Source organism: Cydia pomonella, chromosome 8, assembly GCF_033807575.1.
Source record: "Cydia pomonella isolate Wapato2018A chromosome 8, ilCydPomo1, whole genome shotgun sequence".
Taxonomy (NCBI): domain Eukaryota; kingdom Metazoa; phylum Arthropoda; class Insecta; order Lepidoptera; family Tortricidae; genus Cydia; species Cydia pomonella.
The window spans coordinates 9,834,707-9,853,241 of NC_084710.1; the positions used below are offsets into that span (position 1 = coordinate 9,834,707).

General features: G+C 36.9%; 1 protein-coding gene and 1 long non-coding RNA gene across 2 annotated transcripts in view; one reads left to right on the plus strand and one right to left on the minus strand.

Moving 5' to 3' along the window:
* The window catches only part of LOC133520522 (uncharacterized), a 101,305-nt gene that overhangs the window by 69,425 nt on the left and 13,345 nt on the right, over positions 1-18,535 (plus strand). The window contains exon 3 of the long non-coding RNA XR_009799768.1: positions 5,942-6,025. This is a non-coding gene — a long non-coding RNA (uncharacterized LOC133520522). The remainder of the gene's footprint in view (positions 1-5,941; positions 6,026-18,535) is intronic.
* LOC133520521 (protein timeless homolog) overlaps positions 1-18,535 on the minus strand; it is a 35,991-nt gene that overhangs the window by 9,955 nt on the left and 7,501 nt on the right. The window contains exons 7-13 of the mRNA XM_061854995.1: positions 17,732-18,019; positions 17,259-17,377; positions 11,567-11,723; positions 3,821-3,901; positions 2,057-2,166; positions 1,430-1,474; positions 701-773 (exon numbers count right to left, since the gene is read on the minus strand). Coding sequence (XP_061710979.1) covers positions 701-773; positions 1,430-1,474; positions 2,057-2,166; positions 3,821-3,901; positions 11,567-11,723; positions 17,259-17,377; positions 17,732-18,019 — 873 coding nt within the window. The remainder of the gene's footprint in view (positions 1-700; positions 774-1,429; positions 1,475-2,056; positions 2,167-3,820; positions 3,902-11,566; positions 11,724-17,258; positions 17,378-17,731; positions 18,020-18,535) is intronic.

Below are 18,535 nucleotides of genomic sequence, written 5' to 3' on the forward strand. Positions count from 1 at the left end.
ATCATAAGCGCCAGTCATGCAAGCAATAACTCATCAACTCTGATCGCATATTGGTGTGCTATTAATTGGTGTTATATATTTAGACACATCGAATTTTGACGCGAAATAATTATCTTGCTTTTGGCAGTAAGGTATATCTAAAACTTCACAGTTTCTTTAAGAAAAGTATAACAAGAAAGTTTGTTCATGCACTTTTAAAATGTGGGTGTCAATATTTTGAGCGCTGGGACTACACAACACATATGTGGTTAGATTTTTTTTATTTGGCTCACGAAAGATAATTTATATTGAATAAATCTTTGGGTCACCGACTTACGTAAGTACTATGTGTATCAAATTTCAACTTATTTGCCCCAGTAGTTTTCGAGCAAATTGGCTATGACAGACATACGAGTGATCCTATGAGGCTCTGTTTTAAGGTTTCGTACCCAAAGGGTAAAACGGGACGCTATTACTAAGACTCCCCGCTGTCCGTCCGTCTGTCACCATGTCTCATGAACAGTTGAAATTTTCACAGATGATGTATTTCTGTTGCCGCTATAACAACAAATACTAAAAAGTACGGAACCTTCGGTGGGAGAGTCCGACTCGCATTTGTTCGGTTTTTTCCTTTTATCCATCCCGAATATACCTCCAAGTTCGCCTTTTGTACATTAAGTTTTTCTTTTGTGCAATACAGTTTAAATAAATAAATAAATACCTTTGAACAAAATCATTGAAATCAAAGTCTGTTTCAACTATTGCTGCACTCCGCTCTTCTTCTTCCTCTTCATCTAGAAATAAAACATATTGTATTGTAGCACGGGCAGGTTTCCGCAACTCGACGATTAGCGCCTATTTTGTGTGTTTATATGTAATAATAGTACATTGTGCAACGAGGGGGGTAAGTGAAATTTTGGATACGAGGGAATTAAAGTCCCGAGTTTGCAATATTCTTACCCCCGTAGTTACACACAATGTTTTTCATCACACTTGCGAAGAAAAAACTAAATTTTAAGCGAAATAATTCTTAAATATTTCATTTCGCCATTTTGTAATTTCTTGGCAGGTGAGGCATCGAAGGCACAGACCTATTCGGCATTCAGCCACGATTGAAAATTATGTAAAAATATTTTAATCGGCTGTTAAATTAACCAATTAAATAATTTTAAACATAAACATAAAATTATAAACGTCAGTATTTTAAAAGTATACCTAACTCATTTGTGCTACTTGGCTTGTATCAATAAGTGACATAATTAAAGAAAAAAAGCTATAACTCCCTAGGGAGATATAGCTTTTTTTTGACAATCCATAATTCCCGCGGGAACAAAATAGGCCTTTGTCCTTCAGCACACCTGCATGAAATAAGATCTTTTTCGAGCAAGTGTGATGAAACTAATATAATATTAAAATTGTTTTCACATAACTTATAGAAGGGCTGTTTTACCTTCCTCGTCATCCGTATTTTCTTCATTATTTTCCTCGATCACCTCTGAAACATTGATTGGGTTTTTATACCAATATTTCGGTACTTTTATCTTAGAAGCTGTGTAAAAATAAAGAATTTGTTCTACTCGTCGACTTTAATGGTTAAATTACGTTTTGTATTTTGTATCCCATACTAAAATCGCTCAACTATAATGACTTCATTACGAAACGCTTAAGTGAACAATAATGAATTTGACCAATCACGTGTCGCCGCGGAGTAAAAGACATCAACAAGCTTCTTTTTCAGTAGATAATCTTGTTTAATTATTTAAATAGGTTGTATAGTAGAAAAAAGTATTATTTAAGTTGACTCATAGAAAAAGCATTTTATATAATAGTGATATAATCAAGCTTTTCAATCTCATACCTTACTCGACTGGAAACGTCTCTATTATATCACAATTGTATAAAATGCCAATGTTTATCTGAGCGCAAATATTTTTACCTAAGTATTACTATGAGGCACATCTATCCAGAAGTAATTTCTTGTTATCAAAGGTTTATGGATATGATCTCTCAGGAAGTCAGGTGTCAACAACATTTCGGGTTAAAAAAATGTCCACCAGGAACTTAAAAAAGACCTTACCTGGTACTTCGACTCCTAAATCGGTCCCATAAATGGTCTCCAGCATTTCCAGCTCCTCTTCTTGCTGAATGTCGCTCGCGCCGAATATACCTTCCTCCGGCCACACTTCTCTGTTCAATAAACAATGTTTTTTTTTTGTGTCATTCGTATTGTGCAATGTGTGTTGGCTACATAATATTTAAAAATTAATTTGAATTTAGAATTTATTGCGAATGGCTGATACGGCCGAAAAACGTTGTGGGGCAACGTGATGGGGGAAGCAAATGCTATTTTTGCGTCCGATATGGTAAAAATGCGAGGTATTGTGGGCCTACATTTTCTAGAATAAACTAATGTAATATAGGTTATCAAGACAAGTATGACTAATATGTCCAATAGCCGCCATGTAGGGGCTTCTACTGCGTATAAAGCCAATATGTGGGTTTCTTGAGGCTCTGCATCACTAGTGATAGGTTTTTTAAATAAATAATAGTTATTTTGACTGAACATCATGAACAACAAATTGGAAAAATATATATTAGGTAAAAAAATCTATTGTTTTTTGCTCGCTGAAATATACCAACGTCCCCAATAAAGTTTCATTTATTCTAAAGAGTAAATACTTACACATTTATGTTTTATCATAAACGTCAACGTATGCATTGTTGTCTTCTGTAAAAATATTTTACTACTGTATCAATTAAGCATTCGTCTCTCAGAAATTTTCACGTACAATGAGTATAGGTATTTACGAAGGAAAAGTAAAACAATTATTTCAATATTTAATTTTCTCAGTTATCTTGGCCATTTTAACGACGCATTGGTATAAATATTAAATATCCACCTAAAGTTTCAGATAAATTCGACTACATTGGACATATAAATTTTAAACAACGCAGAAAGCAAGCAAAGTTATGTAACACGTAAAATACTTGCATTTACCGGATTAATCGTTAATTAACGTAAATTCACAAACCTGGACATGTTGTTATGTTGTTTAAAATAAAACGTTTCTACATGAGTAATTAACAGGCATGACGAGTGTCAGTTCAGGAGGCCAATTCGAAAGTCAAAATGATGTTTTTTTTTCGTCCGTGCGTCTTTCTCACCAATAGCAATAGATTACGAGAATTTAGAATAAGTACGAGTGAAATGTACGCTTGACTGACATTATTTAGATATAATTTTGATGTCAAAGTGTACGTTTGAATAGGTCTCCGTCTAGGCCACCCAATACATGTAAGGACAAGTAAGTACGAGCGAAATTCACGAGCGATTGATAACAAAATAACATCATTTTGATATCGGAATATAAGTTCGAATTGGCCTCCCGTTAATGACGTAGGACTGTGCAACTCTCAACCCAACTTATGTAAAATATTTTTAATTATAGATAACGAAGTGAAGATATCTCCCATTGGTAGGTAACAGTGTTAATTTATTATTGAAGTGATATGGCGGTTCAGAGTATCTCCACGTACCTGTATACCACGTTAGCTGATATTTTAAGAGCAAATTCTGGCATTATTTAGTAATTTCAGCTAAAGCAAACAAGTAATGGCTACTTAAACAAAAACTTAAACTTAGCGTGGAATTCAACCTGATAATAGTTCGGAACAAAAGTTTCAACAAAACATTCATACACAGGTGAAACGAATGCACATTTGCTGTTACTCGATAGTTACAAATCCAAGAAGGTATGTATAATGTTGATGGTTGTTGTCGGTTTGAGTGTTGTTAGAAACATGCACATTATAATTAAGAAGTGAATAGTTAATGAGGTACCTCGCGGCGCGCAGCATCCCGACGGCGTCCTCGAATTTGTATTCCCGCATGAGCCTTTGAATGTTCTTCATGCACGTTTCCCTGCAGACAAACCATCGTGTTTATTAGTGGACAGATTGCGAATCTGGGTTAGTGAGCATGTTTTCATAAAAAGGAGCATGGTTTCAAATGTAATTTTAACTTCTTTTTTTCGTTTTAAACAGAACAGAGAAAAACATAGGTAATGAACTTATAGTCACAGTACTTAATACGTGCTTTCTGAGGAAGATGGAAGCAGTCACGTGACCATTACTACATAGAAACGTAGTCTCCATTTTCCTCTCTGGATAGTATTTACATGATATCAATTATTCTTACGCAATTTGATGGATATTAACATATTCACCGCTGAGCTACGGTCGTGGCGCTACATCGTAGCCGATAACATGGCTTTTCCGGTATGTGGAGGAAATGCTTCGTAGAGGCAAAACGACGAGTCGTGATTAGCGGTAAATGGGGTAACCACAGCTATGGCTATTGTTTTATTTTTTTCGACTATTTCATTATTATAACAGGCTAGCTTTTAAAAAATTGTATGAGATTTGTTTTTCGCTACGAAAATAAAGCGAGTAGAGAAGTTTTGTATGTATGTAAAAGTTTTGTAATGCTACCTGTTATTAGGACAACACTGGATGGATAAGGCTAAAATATGGGGAAAACGGAAGGAGTTGGAGGTCTATCTAGGGATACGGCAGTGTCTATCTATTCAAAGACAAAATTAAAGTATAGTATATAACTCGTCAAAGTTCTACTTCTTGGTTATAAAATTAAAATCACTTATTAAATAGATGAATGAGTACGAGTATGAATATGAGTTGAATTTTATTGCTAATGTCGACTCCATATCTCGCTATTAGTCTTACCATGCGATAAAAACTCCGATGCCTAATTATAACTACTCAAAGTTTCTTAATTTTGTCACTCACTGACTGACCGATCATCAAAAATCTAAGGCACTTCTAGCTGACACAGAAGCTTTAAATTTAGAACACAATTAGTGTTTAGTGTATAAATCAAGGAAAACCTCAAATATGTTGCGATTTTGGTCCAGTTTTCTAGATAGACCAACTGTATGTAACTTTGTAATCCTATATAAATGTATATGATTACAATGTTACATTTGCAGTGAATGAATCAGTATGCCTGTATATATATATATAGTAATACTATGGAATGCAAGTAGTAGAAGGTACCGGAAAGGAAAAAAGTATGACTATCTACAAAAATAAATGAGATGCCATCAAAAACATAACTTGTAAAAAAAACAAGTCTCGCAACTCAGTTCGTCTACCGTAAAAAGTTGTGAGTTCCAACTTTTTACGGTAGAAGAACTGAGTTGCGAGACTTGTTTTTTTTTTACAAGTTATGTTTTTGAAGTCATAAATCTTTACCTGAGAGAGGACTTGATATCCGAGACATTTTTTTAATCAAATTAAGAATGAAATTTATTTTAAATTAAGATAATCAATGACATTATCTAAAGATAATTCATTTTTGTATAAAATCTACTACGGAATGGAGTATCGAGACAAACCTCATGATCATGATGTATTTATAATGAAAATATTTAAAAAATAAAAAAAATAATTACAAGAATTTTTAAAAGCCGATAAATCCGATAATAAACTGCGCCACCACATCATCTGTCAATACATAAATTGCGACGATAAAATCTAGGTATCGCAATATGTGGTCATTCAAAATAAAGGGATGTATCGGAAAATCCCATCACGTGGCATTTACAAAATGAACTCGCTCAAATAATTTAATTACTTAATTTTCATGAATTGCATGCAAAACTTACGTAAGTAGGTATAACGTGTTAGTACTGACCGACTAGCCCGTTAGTTATTATTTGGCGGATTTGCAAAGTAATAATTTTGCTTTGATTTTTCTTTTATCAGAATTGATTGAATGATAAGTACATGGTATAAGTACCTACTTGGAACTGCAATTTAATATTTTATCCGTTTTATCGCATGGAAATTATATTGTAGGATTGTTGAGTTTCAGAATTATTTTTGATTGGTCATTATGACGTAAACATAAATCGTTCAAACAACGTATTTATCTTTATTCTAGATGCAGTTGGATGATAAAGGCCGTCTAACAGGACTTTCTTCTTCTGGTCGACGGTTTGAACGTAGACGGCGTCAATCGGCGGCGGTGCGTGTAGGTACTTTGGTAAATGTATATTCATGCATGTTGTGGGTAAGCATATAATAAATGAGGATTAGTCTTGATCTGAAACTGGTGTTTGATTGTCGCTTCCCAAGTACTTTAACATGGCGCAGCCGAATTGAACCTTTTGTAGAAATATAAATGTGTACATTAGTTAACGCGGGTGTTGAAAACTCGGGAATTGTAGTGATTACTGTGATTTTGTAGACATTTAAATTACAAGATCGAAAAGTGCTGGTGCCGTAATGGAAGCTGTGTTGCCGCCGCCATTGCCATTTAGTTTTACAAATAATTTAGAGAATGTCACATCGGGGAACCTCTCCAAGGAATGGGAAAAATGGAGAAAATCATTCCAAGTTTATTATGAGGCGTGTGAATTATCTAAAAAAAGTGCTCAGGTGCAGATGAGTATATTGTTGCATGTGATTGGTGAGCAGTGTCGCGAGGTACATGCCCAATTTGAAGGTACATTTGCTAGTGTTAAGGATTTATTGGACAAGTTCGAATCTTTTTTCTCACCGAAAAAAAATATTACGATCGAAAGGCACAAATTCTTTACTCGGTGCCAAAAACAAAGCGAATCAATTGAGCAGTACGCATTCGAGCTGAAAAAAACTAGCAAGCGCTTGCGAGTTTAAAGAGCTAATAGATGATTTGATAAGGGATCGCCTCATATGTGGAATACAGGAGAACGCGCTGAGGGAGCGTTTATTGCGAGAACCGGACTTAACTCTAAAAGAGTCCTTGGAAATATGTAATATTGCACAAATATCGAAGTTGCAGGCGGGGGCAATCAAGAAAGAGTCCTGTGAACATGAAGCTTATACTTATAATATTACTGCGAGTAATAGTCAAGCCCGGGTTATGCTAGAGAATGAGGGTAGCCCGTACGGTCAGGTGAATTGGATATCAAGACGTGGAGGGTATCGAGCGCGAGGCGCGCCGAGGGGCAGAGGCCGCGGCTGGTCGCAACCGGCCCCGCGCCCCGCGCCGCCGCGCCGCAGCGCCACTCCTGCGCAAACAACTGCTTCATCGCGAGAAATAAGACACCAACATCAACAAATGGGACCCTATGGTGGAATTAGATCTGAAGTGCAGTGTCTAAAGTGCGGGCTAGCTCACGGTGTGTATATGAAGTGTCCGGCTTTAGGGAAAATGTGTTTGAGTTGCAATAACTATGATCATTTCTCACGCATGTGCACGGTGTATAACGTAGAAGCTGTGGAGCCCTCAGTGGAGCCTATCGATCAGGTAATCTATTGTCTTAGTAATTCGCGTAGTGATTGGTCTATAGATTTAACTTTTAGAGCAGAGGTTACTATTAAATTTAAACTGGATACCGGGGCCGATGCCAATGTTTTGCCGGTAAGATATTTAAGCCAGGTTGGTTTAGCAGAACAAGATTTAACTAAGACGAGTACAAAGTATAAGAGTTACTCAGATAACGACATCATCGTACTAGGCGCGTGTCATTTGAAAGTACAGTACAAAAATAATTATTACATACTGGAGTTCGTGATAGCGGATGTACCGTCAGCACCGGTGTTAGGCCGCGACTCGTGTTGTGAACTTAAGGTAGTTAAGTTAATAAAGAACATTAGCGTCACACGGGAATCACAGGATTATGATTATATATTTCGCGAGTACAACGACGTTTTTGAGGGATTAGGATGTATGCCGGGTGAGTACAAGATAGAAATTGATAGTAGTGTTAGACCCGTAGTTCACGCTCCGAGAAAGATGCCGGTAGCCTTAAAGGATAATATCAAGGAAAAATTAGATAACATGGTAGATGAAGGCATAATTGCAAAAGTGGAAGGCCCTACCGACTGGGTCAACAGTATGACCGTAGCGCGAAAATCTAACGGTGACTTACGTCTTTGTCTAGACCCACGTGACTTAAATCAGGCCATTAAAAGGGAACATTTCAAGCTGCCGACCTTGGATGAAATTACTGTAAATTTATTGGGATCAAAATATTATAGTACGTTGGACGCAAAACAGGGATTTTGGCAGTTACGTTTGCACAAAGAAAGTACGGATCTTTGCACGTTCAACACATGTTTCGGTAGGTATAAGTTTTTAAGGTTACCGTTCGGAATTACGTCCGCTTCAGAGGTTTTTCATAAGCGAATGTTTGAAAACTTTGATGACATTCCCGGAGTATGCCTATTTATAGATGATTTACTTATCCACGGCCGTACTAAAGAAGAGCACGACGACCGGCTGAAAAAGGTGTTCAACAGGTGCCGGGAAATCAATTTAAAGTTAAATAAAAATAAATGCAAATTCGGTTTAACAGAAATCAAATATTTAGGTCATAGAATTAGTGCGAAAGGTATATATCCAGATAGCTCACATACCTCTGCCATAAAAAATATGCCACGACCAGAAAACAAAAGATTTAGAGAGATTTTTGGGTATGATTAATTACGTAGGCAATTTCATACCAAACTTATCGGATAGGAATTTTGTATTGAGGGAGTTGTTACGTAAGGATACCGAATGGCATTGGACAGAACACCACCAAAAAGCGTTCGATGACTTAAAAGATTGTTTGACAAAAGCTCCCGTTTTACAGTTTTATGATCTCAATAAACCCGTAGTGATTTCAGTAGATTCGTCTAAGAATGGATTAGGATCTTGTCTTATGCAAAATGACTTACCGGTTTGTTACGCTTCGCGATCGCTTACCAAAGCTGAGCAAGCTTACGCTCAGATTGAGAAGGAGCTTTTGGCCGTGGTTTACGCGTGTGAGAAATTTTATACCTATATATACGGTAGGGGTGACATAGTAATAGAAACCGATCACAAGCCCTTGGTTAGCATAATTTGCAAGCCCATAGCAACCGCTCCAGCTAGATTACAGCGAATGTTGCTTCGTTTACAGCCGTACACGTTCAAGTTAGTTTATAAACCGGGGAAATATTTGTATATGGCAGATACATTGTCACGCGCTGTAGAACCGACGTGCGGTCCAGTTGATGTGCCGCGAGATCAGCTGGATTTGCAAGCACAAGTTTGTACCATCGCGGTGAGTAACCCGTTACTGGACACGCATTTTGTAAAAATACAAGTTGCTACGCAAAATGACGTGGAAATACAAACAGTACTGAAGTATGTCAAGGATGGGTGGCCAACACACAAACATGAGGTTGACACTCAAGCTAGGTCTTATTGGGGTTATCGCGACGAACTTTCGTTAGCATATGGCATGTTATGGAGAGGCGATAGAATTGTTATTCCAGTTGCAATGCGTAACGAAATGTTAAAGCGCGTGCACACAGGGCACTTAGGCATAGATAAATGTAAATTGCGTATTAGGGAGAGTATGTTCTGGCCAAATATAAATGCACATGTAGAGGACCATATTAGTAACTGTCAGGCATGTTTGACATTTAAAAATCAAAATAGAAAGGAAACCTTAATCCCACATCCAGTGCCTGAAAGAGCGTGGTCCAAACTAGGTGTTGATATATTCCATTTTCAGCAAAACCAATACTTGATAGTAGTAGATTATTTTAGTAAATACGTTGAAGTTGCAAAATTAAATTCTCTAACCTCTGATCACGTTATTAAGGAATTAAAAATAATTTTCAGTCGACATGGTATTCCTAACACGGTGATCTCTGATAACGGACCTGAATTTAGATCCAATAGTTTTGAGATATTCTCGGCAGAGTGGAGTTTCCAACATATAACCTCATCGCCACACTTTGCACAGTCTAATGGTCAAGTTGAAAGGACGGTTCAAACGATCAAAAACTTGCTAAAGAAAACTCACTATGAAAAAACTGAATTTAGACTAGCTTTACTAGAGTATTTGAATACCCCTATTAGTAACAAGCTAGCTTCTCCTTCTGAGCTTCTCAACAGCCGTAAACTAAGAGGTATTGTACCATGTCCTCCAAAACTGCTTTTGCCTAAAATTCAGAGAAATGTAAAAAAAGAGTTGGAAATACGTCAAGAAACACAAAAACATCAATATGATAAGAATGCTCGCGACATGTCTGAATTACACCCAGGCCAAAATGTAAAAGTAAGAATAGACAAACGTTGGGTGAGTGGTACCGTAATATCATTGCGCGGTATACGCTCGTATTTGATAAAAATATGTGGTGGTGGCACTTTGATTCGGAATAGACGACATCTCATTAAAGATTCTGATCAGCGCCCGGCAGCGCAAAACACTTCTGTGTGCTCCCTGCCTTACGATGATATCGGTACCTGCAGTGATAACGCGGTGACGTCACCGAGCGGCGCGGCCAGCGCGCCGCGCGCCACCGACATCGACACCGGGTTCGATTCTCGTGACACGGTCGCTCGCCCCGGTCCATCCAGTTTACTATCTGCTCCCACCAATAATAATAGTAATAACTATGTTACTCGCTCCGGCAGGGAGGTGATCGCTCCTGATCGGTGGGGTTCCTGGGGCTGGTAAACTGTTTGGAATGGTAATGTATTTTAAGATGTATGTTGTGTACCTATAATAAGTTCTACAATGATCAATGTTATCTAATATCTATAATAATGTACCTATTGCCTGTACATGCACTTCAAGGCCTAAGTTGTTGTTTATTATTACTAAATTAAAATGAGTTTCGTTGTAAGTTCTTACACTAATTTCAATCAATTATATCATTATAATGTAATTAAATTAATATTGTTATAAACGTTACATAATTATTACTTTTAGTATCTGAATTAAGTACATTGTCTCACGAATCAATGTTTTATCTGGAATAAAATATGGTTTGTCATTTGAACACTGCTACGTAACTATGCATAGATATAAGAAAATCATTTAGCATGTTGATGTGTTGTGTCATGTGTTATAGCAATTTCATGTTTTAAAATTGTACACCAAATAAGTTTTGTTGTAGTCTTTTTAAATTTACCTATAACAGTCAGCATTTATTTCTTAAACCTTTCACCCAGTTTTTTTTTTCTCTCGTTTGAGAATACAAATAACCAAAAGTAAAGTAAACATTACTAGGTTATTATGTACCTCTTGTTTATGTCAGTTTTACCTCATACACTTTTTTTTTTTATTTTTTTTTAAAGAGGAGATTGTAGGTACTTTGGTAAATGTATATTCATGCATGTTGTGGGTAAGCATATAATAAATGAGGATTAGTCTTGATCTGAAACTGGTGTTTGATTGTCGCTTCCCAAGTACTTTAACAGTGCGTATACTCGTCAACGCCGGCGCCGAGTACGTCGGCTAAAGATCAGTTTATGATTATATCTACAGACATTGAGCGTGCCACACAAATTTATATTCTCTATACAGGGTGTTCGTCAGCATCTGCGCGACCGTGTAACGATAGATATAAACTGGTTAATAGACACTGTATAGAAAAGAGGAATATTATTTTGTCTGCCACACGGCAAGTGTCTGGCACGCTCAATGTCTGTAGATATAAACCGACCTTAACTGCGCACGTCGCTCTTCCCACGTCTTCATATATACTGTTACTGCTTCTGCTGGTCGCTGTCACATCTACACATTATAATATTACTTACTTTTGCTGGTCGACGGTTTGATCGGAGGCGGCGTCAAACGGCGGTGGGCAGTCGTCGACGCCAGCACGGAGCACAACAGCTAACTGCGCCCGCAACTCTTCCCACTCCGGTATTTCTACTCGGCTCGGTTGTGACTTTTCTACTGCACGCCTCTTTTCTGTCAAGTTGATCATACTTCTAAAAATCGTAGAGGACCCAGTGGTGTAGCGAGGGGGGGGGGGGCGGGGCTAGGGGGGCATGGCCCCCGGCTGCACATGAGAGGAGGCGGAGAACACGGCATTTAAAAATATAAAATTAAGAAATCAAAAAATTTCAAATCGCGCCAACGCACCGCGGGAGCCAACGGCGCGAGGCGAGGCGGCGGTGCAGGGGTCTACCGCGAAAACCCAAATTCGTGAACTTCGTTTGCGTGCACTGCTTTACTAAAGGCACGCACGAAAATAATGTAAAATGAATTTAAATAATGAATCACAAAATGATAACCCAGAAATGAATTAAATAAAAAATAAGTTCAAAACTAAAACCAGACTACTGAAAATCGCGCTTTAAAACGTATGAAGTAAGAAAAAAATCTAATCTGAAATAATCATTTATTTTCACCTTAAAGCTTATGATTGACCGTAGCATACGACCACGGCTGTCCTTTAAATATGTTTGTGAATATTGAATATACCTTCACCGTGGGAATGAGCAACGTGACATATTTTAAAGGAGGTGTATTCTTAACCGCATTTAGCGTAGCATTTAGAGACTAAAATCTCATACAAAGTTTTCTTAAATCAGTCTTGTTATACAGATAATTCAGGCAATTCTTGTGAAAATCTGGGGGCACAGGAGTGCCCCGCCAAGACAAGAAAAGCGAAGCGCAAGGGCACTACATACCTATTCTCGAAGCGCTTCGTCGTTTTTTGAACCCACATAACTTGTGTTTGAATTATACCAGATCAACGAAATTCTCGGGATATAATGTCAATAGTGGACTTATAAAGCATAAAAAAATTCAATTGCATAGCTCTCATACTTTAGATTTTATTCATATCTTGGGATTATCAAAATGGGGACTGCTCCATAGCCCCTTGACTCAATATACCTGCGACACACAGCAACGCAAACCATGGCACATCTACTGACGTGCCCCGCATGCCTGCATCATTGCTCGGAGCTGGATCTGAGGGACGCGACAGCCAGGGCTTTCAACACCGCTGCCTATTGGGCGACCATCGTATAAAAAAGCGGCCAAGTGCGAGTCGGACTCGCCCATGAAGGGTTCTGTACATTTATGACGTATTAAAAAAAAACTTAATAGATCTCGTTCAAACCAATTTTCGGTGGAAGTTTGCATGGTAATGTATATCATATATTTTTTTAGATTTTTCATTCTGTTATTTTAGAAGTTACAGGGGGGGGGACACATTTTTTCACTTTGGAAGCGTCTCTCGCGCAAACTATTCAGTTTAGAAAAAAATGATATTAGGAACCTAAATATCATTTTTGAAGACCTATCCATAGATATCCCACACGTATGGGTTTGATAATTTTTTTTTTTTAAATTTTATGACGTATTAAAAAAAACTACTTACTAGATCTCGTTCAAACCAATTTTCGGTGGTAGTTTGCATGGCAATGTATATCATTTATGTTTTTTAGATTTTTCATTCTGTTATTTTAGAAGTTACGGGGGGGGGGGGGGGGGACACATTTTACCACTTTGGAAGTGTCTCTCGCGCAAACTATTCAGTTTAGAAAAAAATGATATTAGAAACCTCAATATCATTTTTAAAGACCTATCCATAGATACCCCACACGTATGGGTATGATGAAAAAAGTTTTTTTGAGTTTCAGTTCTAAGTATGGGGAACCCCCAAAATTTATGGTTTTTTTTTCTATTTTTGTGTAAAAATCCTAATGCGGTTCATAGAATACATCTACTTACCAAGTTTGAACAGTATAGCTTTTATAGTTTCGGAAAAAAATGGCGGTGACATAATCGGACAGACAGACGGACATGACGAATCTATAAGGGTTCCGTTTTTTGCCATTTGGCTACGGAACCCTAAAAAGGAAGCTCGACACGAAAAGAAGAATATCTAAAAAAACCCTATTTAGTCACTGACTCACTCACTCACTGATAATCATTAAAACCTTAGGGTACTTCCTAAAGTCCTAGGAAGCTGTAATTTGGTATGTAAGATAGTATTAGTACACAAACAAAAAAAAAACTTGAATTTTTTGCCACTAAGGAGGAGAAAAGGCGGGCGGAATTTTGTACGGGAAATCAATAATCGCTGAACCGATTTAATTGAAATTTGGTATGTAGATAGTTTTTAACCCGAAAATGACCCCGTAAGGGTGAAAGGGGGGAGGAAAAGGTCGTTAGGGAGAAAAAGGGGTTGAAGTTTGTATGATGTGGAATAAGTAAAAAAAGCAAAATTGTATAAAAGTTGGTCCCAGATGCGTATTTCAGGATTTTTAATAATAAATCACCCCCAACCCTTTAAATTAAAAACAACATACCCAAATTTGACCTAAAGTCATGCAACATTTTTTGCTCCTTATGCGAGGTTAAAATCTGTCGGGTTACTTGTTCCCACATTGTATACAAAATTGATTAGGTAAATTATGTTTTGTTGTATTTCTTTATCTAAAACATGATAAATATAAAGTATTTTCTAGCTGTTTTTATTTTCGTATTTCAGGTGGTTTTTTTTCTTGTTTCGTAATCTTTATAGCCCTATTTTCAGTAGTCGAGTTTCAGTTTTGAACTTATTTGTTGTATTTTACCATTTTTACTTAACTTTTTCTTATCTATTAATTTAACGTTGATCATAAACGGGGCGGCAAATTTCTGATGGGCCCCGGGCGGCAAAACAAACGCTACGCCGCGGAGAGGCCCTAATATTGCAAAATAATAAAAGGATTCGGTTTTGTTTTGTTCTTATAGAATTCATTATCATATAATACGCTGAATAATGCTGATGGAAGAGTATTATCTTCCTAAGGCCCACATTCCTACTCATAATTCTAAATAATTCAATGTACTTAATAAAAACAAAACTATTTTAAATGCTATTGGGATTAGGAGGTTAAATCATCAAATTAATGATTAAATTCATGACAAAAAAATAATAGTCTGTAGTAAAAACTCATCTCAAAAGATTTTTAGCAAAGCTTTGAAAATATTTCAAGCGCTGCGGGCGCCTGAGGAAAAAAGCAACAGTTATGAGCTCGAGTTTTGGAGCGCATGTAACCTGTATCTATTTTTTTCTCTAAAAATAACATTGCGCATATAAAATTGGATTAAAACGCGCCCCATAAGAAATTTTCGTTAAAAATAGAAAATAGCAGATAGCTAATTTTGTTCAAAGTTTCATACTAGATAAAATGCCGCTTGTATAATTAAATGCCTATTTTCCCAAACGCTAGAGATTTTTCGGTATTAGTTGATATGGAGGTGTATACTGATTGTAATTGTATTTATAAATTTGATCTGGATTTCAACTTCTTAGCTCTCAGCAAATAGGCCACAAGGGCACTTTTACACGTCAACATGGACAATAACAGCACATCAACAATTATAAAATACAATTGATTGAAAATATTAATGCAAAATAAAGTGTCATTGTTTAAAGAAAAAGTAAGTAAACTATTATTATTACTTAGAGATGTATAAAGTATCTAAATGTCGACTTACAAAAAAAAAACAAAATAATAGTAATAAAAAACACAAACAGATAAAAAAACTAAAATTACTTAGAGTCCGCTCCGTGCACCCGCGTCAGCTAGCGTAGGCCCTCACACTCTCAATAGAGAAAAATAAAGTTAGCTTAAACAGACCAGTCTCCACAAGCAGCACTCATTCACGAGTATGACGCGTATGTCAGCCATCCATTTGTTATGTATATGATATGACTGAGCCAAATGTGACGTTCAACAAATCAAGGTCATAATCTGTTTTTACAATCAAAATATGATTACAGCACACCAGGGGCACACCTCTTTTACAGAAGACTCCGCTAAATTACTCGTAAAGTAAAGGGGCCCACTGATTAACAGTCCGCCGGACGGTATCGGTCTGTCAGTTGTTCGGAACTGTCAACTTTTTGTTTTAACTGACAAGCCGATACCGTCTGGCGAACTGTTAATTAGCGGGCCCCTTAATGGCTGTAATTCTGTATACTATACAGAATGCTGTCACAGAATACATAAAAGTACTATCGTACAGAAATGACACTTCCTACAAAACTGAAGTTTGATAGCGATTCAGGGACGAATTATGCTGTCCCTTTCTAATGTATGGCATTATCTTTTTCGGCCATTTAGGGTTATCAAAATTCAAGTCATTATCTTATCTGTGGTCGTGTACGTATGGGGACGTCAAATTGTGCCGACCCTAATAATTGCTAGGAACAATGCTGAGCCGAACGGAGCCGGGAAAAGCCGAAAGGAGGAGTGTCGCCCCACTGGCTATGTGGTGAGTAGGTACTAGGTACCTATTATGATCGCTATGTAATGGCCTAATGGGGTTGGCAACTAACAATGGTTTTTATAGATGGCGCCAGTCAACATAGGTTTTACTTGTCTCATTTTGTTCTACAGGGTTTGGCTTAAAAGGCAATTAAAAAAAAACCGGCCAAGTGCGAGTCAGACTCACGCACGAAGGGTTCCGTTCCCTACCATTACGCAAAAAAACGGTAAAAAATCACATTTGTTGTATGGGAGCCACTTAAATATTTATTTTAATCTCTTTTTAGTATCTCTTGTTATATCTATATCTGTGAAAATTTCTACTGTCAAGTTAACACGGTTCATGAGATACAGCCTGGTGACAGACAGACAGACGGACAGTGGAGTTTTATTAATAGGGTCCCATTTTTACGCTTTGGGTACGGAACCCTAAAAAATCCAAACAAGAATTTGACACAATTCGTATGCTGGCGCGATCTGTAAAATACTTCGACCGACCAACAAATAAAGGAAAAATTGAAAAATTCATTGCCTTTGCGGGAAACCAGGCCGCCGCCATATCAACTGAGCTATCGAGATTTAGTCATCTGTCGCGAATTAACTACCATATCCATTTACATTTACAACTTATTCCAAATATTGAAGTTTCGTAAGCAGGCATTTAAACAATAATTCCAGCTACTTCCTTGTGTTATCGAGGTTCAGTAGAATCATTTTCGAAGCTGATAAAAGTAGTTGTATATGACGTAACATGCCTTTGATAAAAAAAATACTAGACCGGAAAACGTTCAGTTTTTTTGGAACTATTTTCCGACTTCGAAAGTGAGTAACGATGTTGTCGATATCCGGGAATTCCTGGCTGTTACAGAATCATATTTCGAGTATTTCAAACACGGCAATTAAATTAATTTAACAGACCAGGGTGCCTAGCCAACATGCCCATCTCATTCACTCTTCCATATCAGTGCGACAGTGACATTTGCATTTCGTTCGCTACGGAGCGTAAACGATTGGCATGTTGGCTACCACAGTAGGTATGTTTCTGACGAAGCCAAACTGCGATAAAAGTTGTTTTCAGGATTAACCAAAAAAAAAAATTAAATTGTGAAAACGAAAATAGACATTTTCATTGGTGCAAATTTGACCAAAACGTGAGACATTTATCATAAATTTTCTCCATGTTACAGAATACATTGAATTACCAAGCCAATCACAGTAAAACACTTACTTTTGGATTTCGTTTTCCTTTTAACTTTTTTCTGCACGACTAATCCCGTTTTCTTGACGTAATGTTCAAGCATTTTCAAAAATAAATGAACCGTTTCTACTAAATCTACGAGATAAGACCTGAAAATGATATTTCATTAGCAGATGTTCAAACATTTTATCTAAAAAGTGTTTCGAACTTAATTAGTTTTGAGGGTTCTGTAATTCTAAATAAACTTTATTATAGTCTGAAAAACCATGCTTTTGATAACCCGTCATACTTAAATATCATTGATATGTAATAATAATATAGTTCCCAATTGTTCCGTTAGTAAATTACTTATTTTATAATATGAACTGCCACAATATGGCATTTATGAAAATTTACAAAAAATACATCAAACACTACTTTTATTTTTGTAAATGAAAGCAATAAAACTCCGAAGTAAAAAAATAACAAAAACACGACGTTTAAATATCTATATCTTTATATACCTTGGCATTTTATTTTCGTCGTAACTTAAACACGTCGTTAGAATAAACTCTCTATATTCTAACACGTAGAAAATGTTACTCTTCAGTACTTTGGCGGACTCTTTCACACTAGGATCCGTACTTTTGTCCATTGCCAGCAATGTGTTAAGGAGTTCTTTATAAGCCCGGAGGGCGAGGTGCAGTCGGCGTACCCATACGGCGAATTTCTTCTTTTCTACCTTGATCATGTCGTAGTATTTCTCCATTTGCTGTTGTACGTAGTGGAACATTGGAACTGACATAGTTTCGCTAAAAACAGGCAGGCAAAAGATAGTTATCATGAACGAGTAGTAGATATAATACCTACTACTACTACGAGTAGTAGGTATTGAAACAAATGTTATATATTTAATAGGCAAGCTAATCACGAATTTAAAATAAATAACAATTATTCGTTTGTCATCTCTTGAGTATTTACGTGTTTTTTAATCAAACAGCGACGTGTCTCAAAAATACGCAGGACTTTTTTTACCACCTCCTTCGGGAATTTCGACCCCATAGCTTTCTAAATAAAACCTAGGGCACTTAGATTTTGGGGGCCTCCTTCTCCGTCTCAAATGCTTGGTGCCTGGGCCCCTAGGCCCCCGGGCCTTGTGGTCCAAGGCGAAATCCGGTCCTGAATGTGCGTACTTTGTTCCCTACTGGGTAATTGTGCTTCAATAGTTTTTATATATGAAAGCTTTATCACAACCTTATTTAAGTGTTATAACAGGCATAACTACTTTTGCTTTTTTTAATTTTATTTTGTAAAAATGAATCATATAC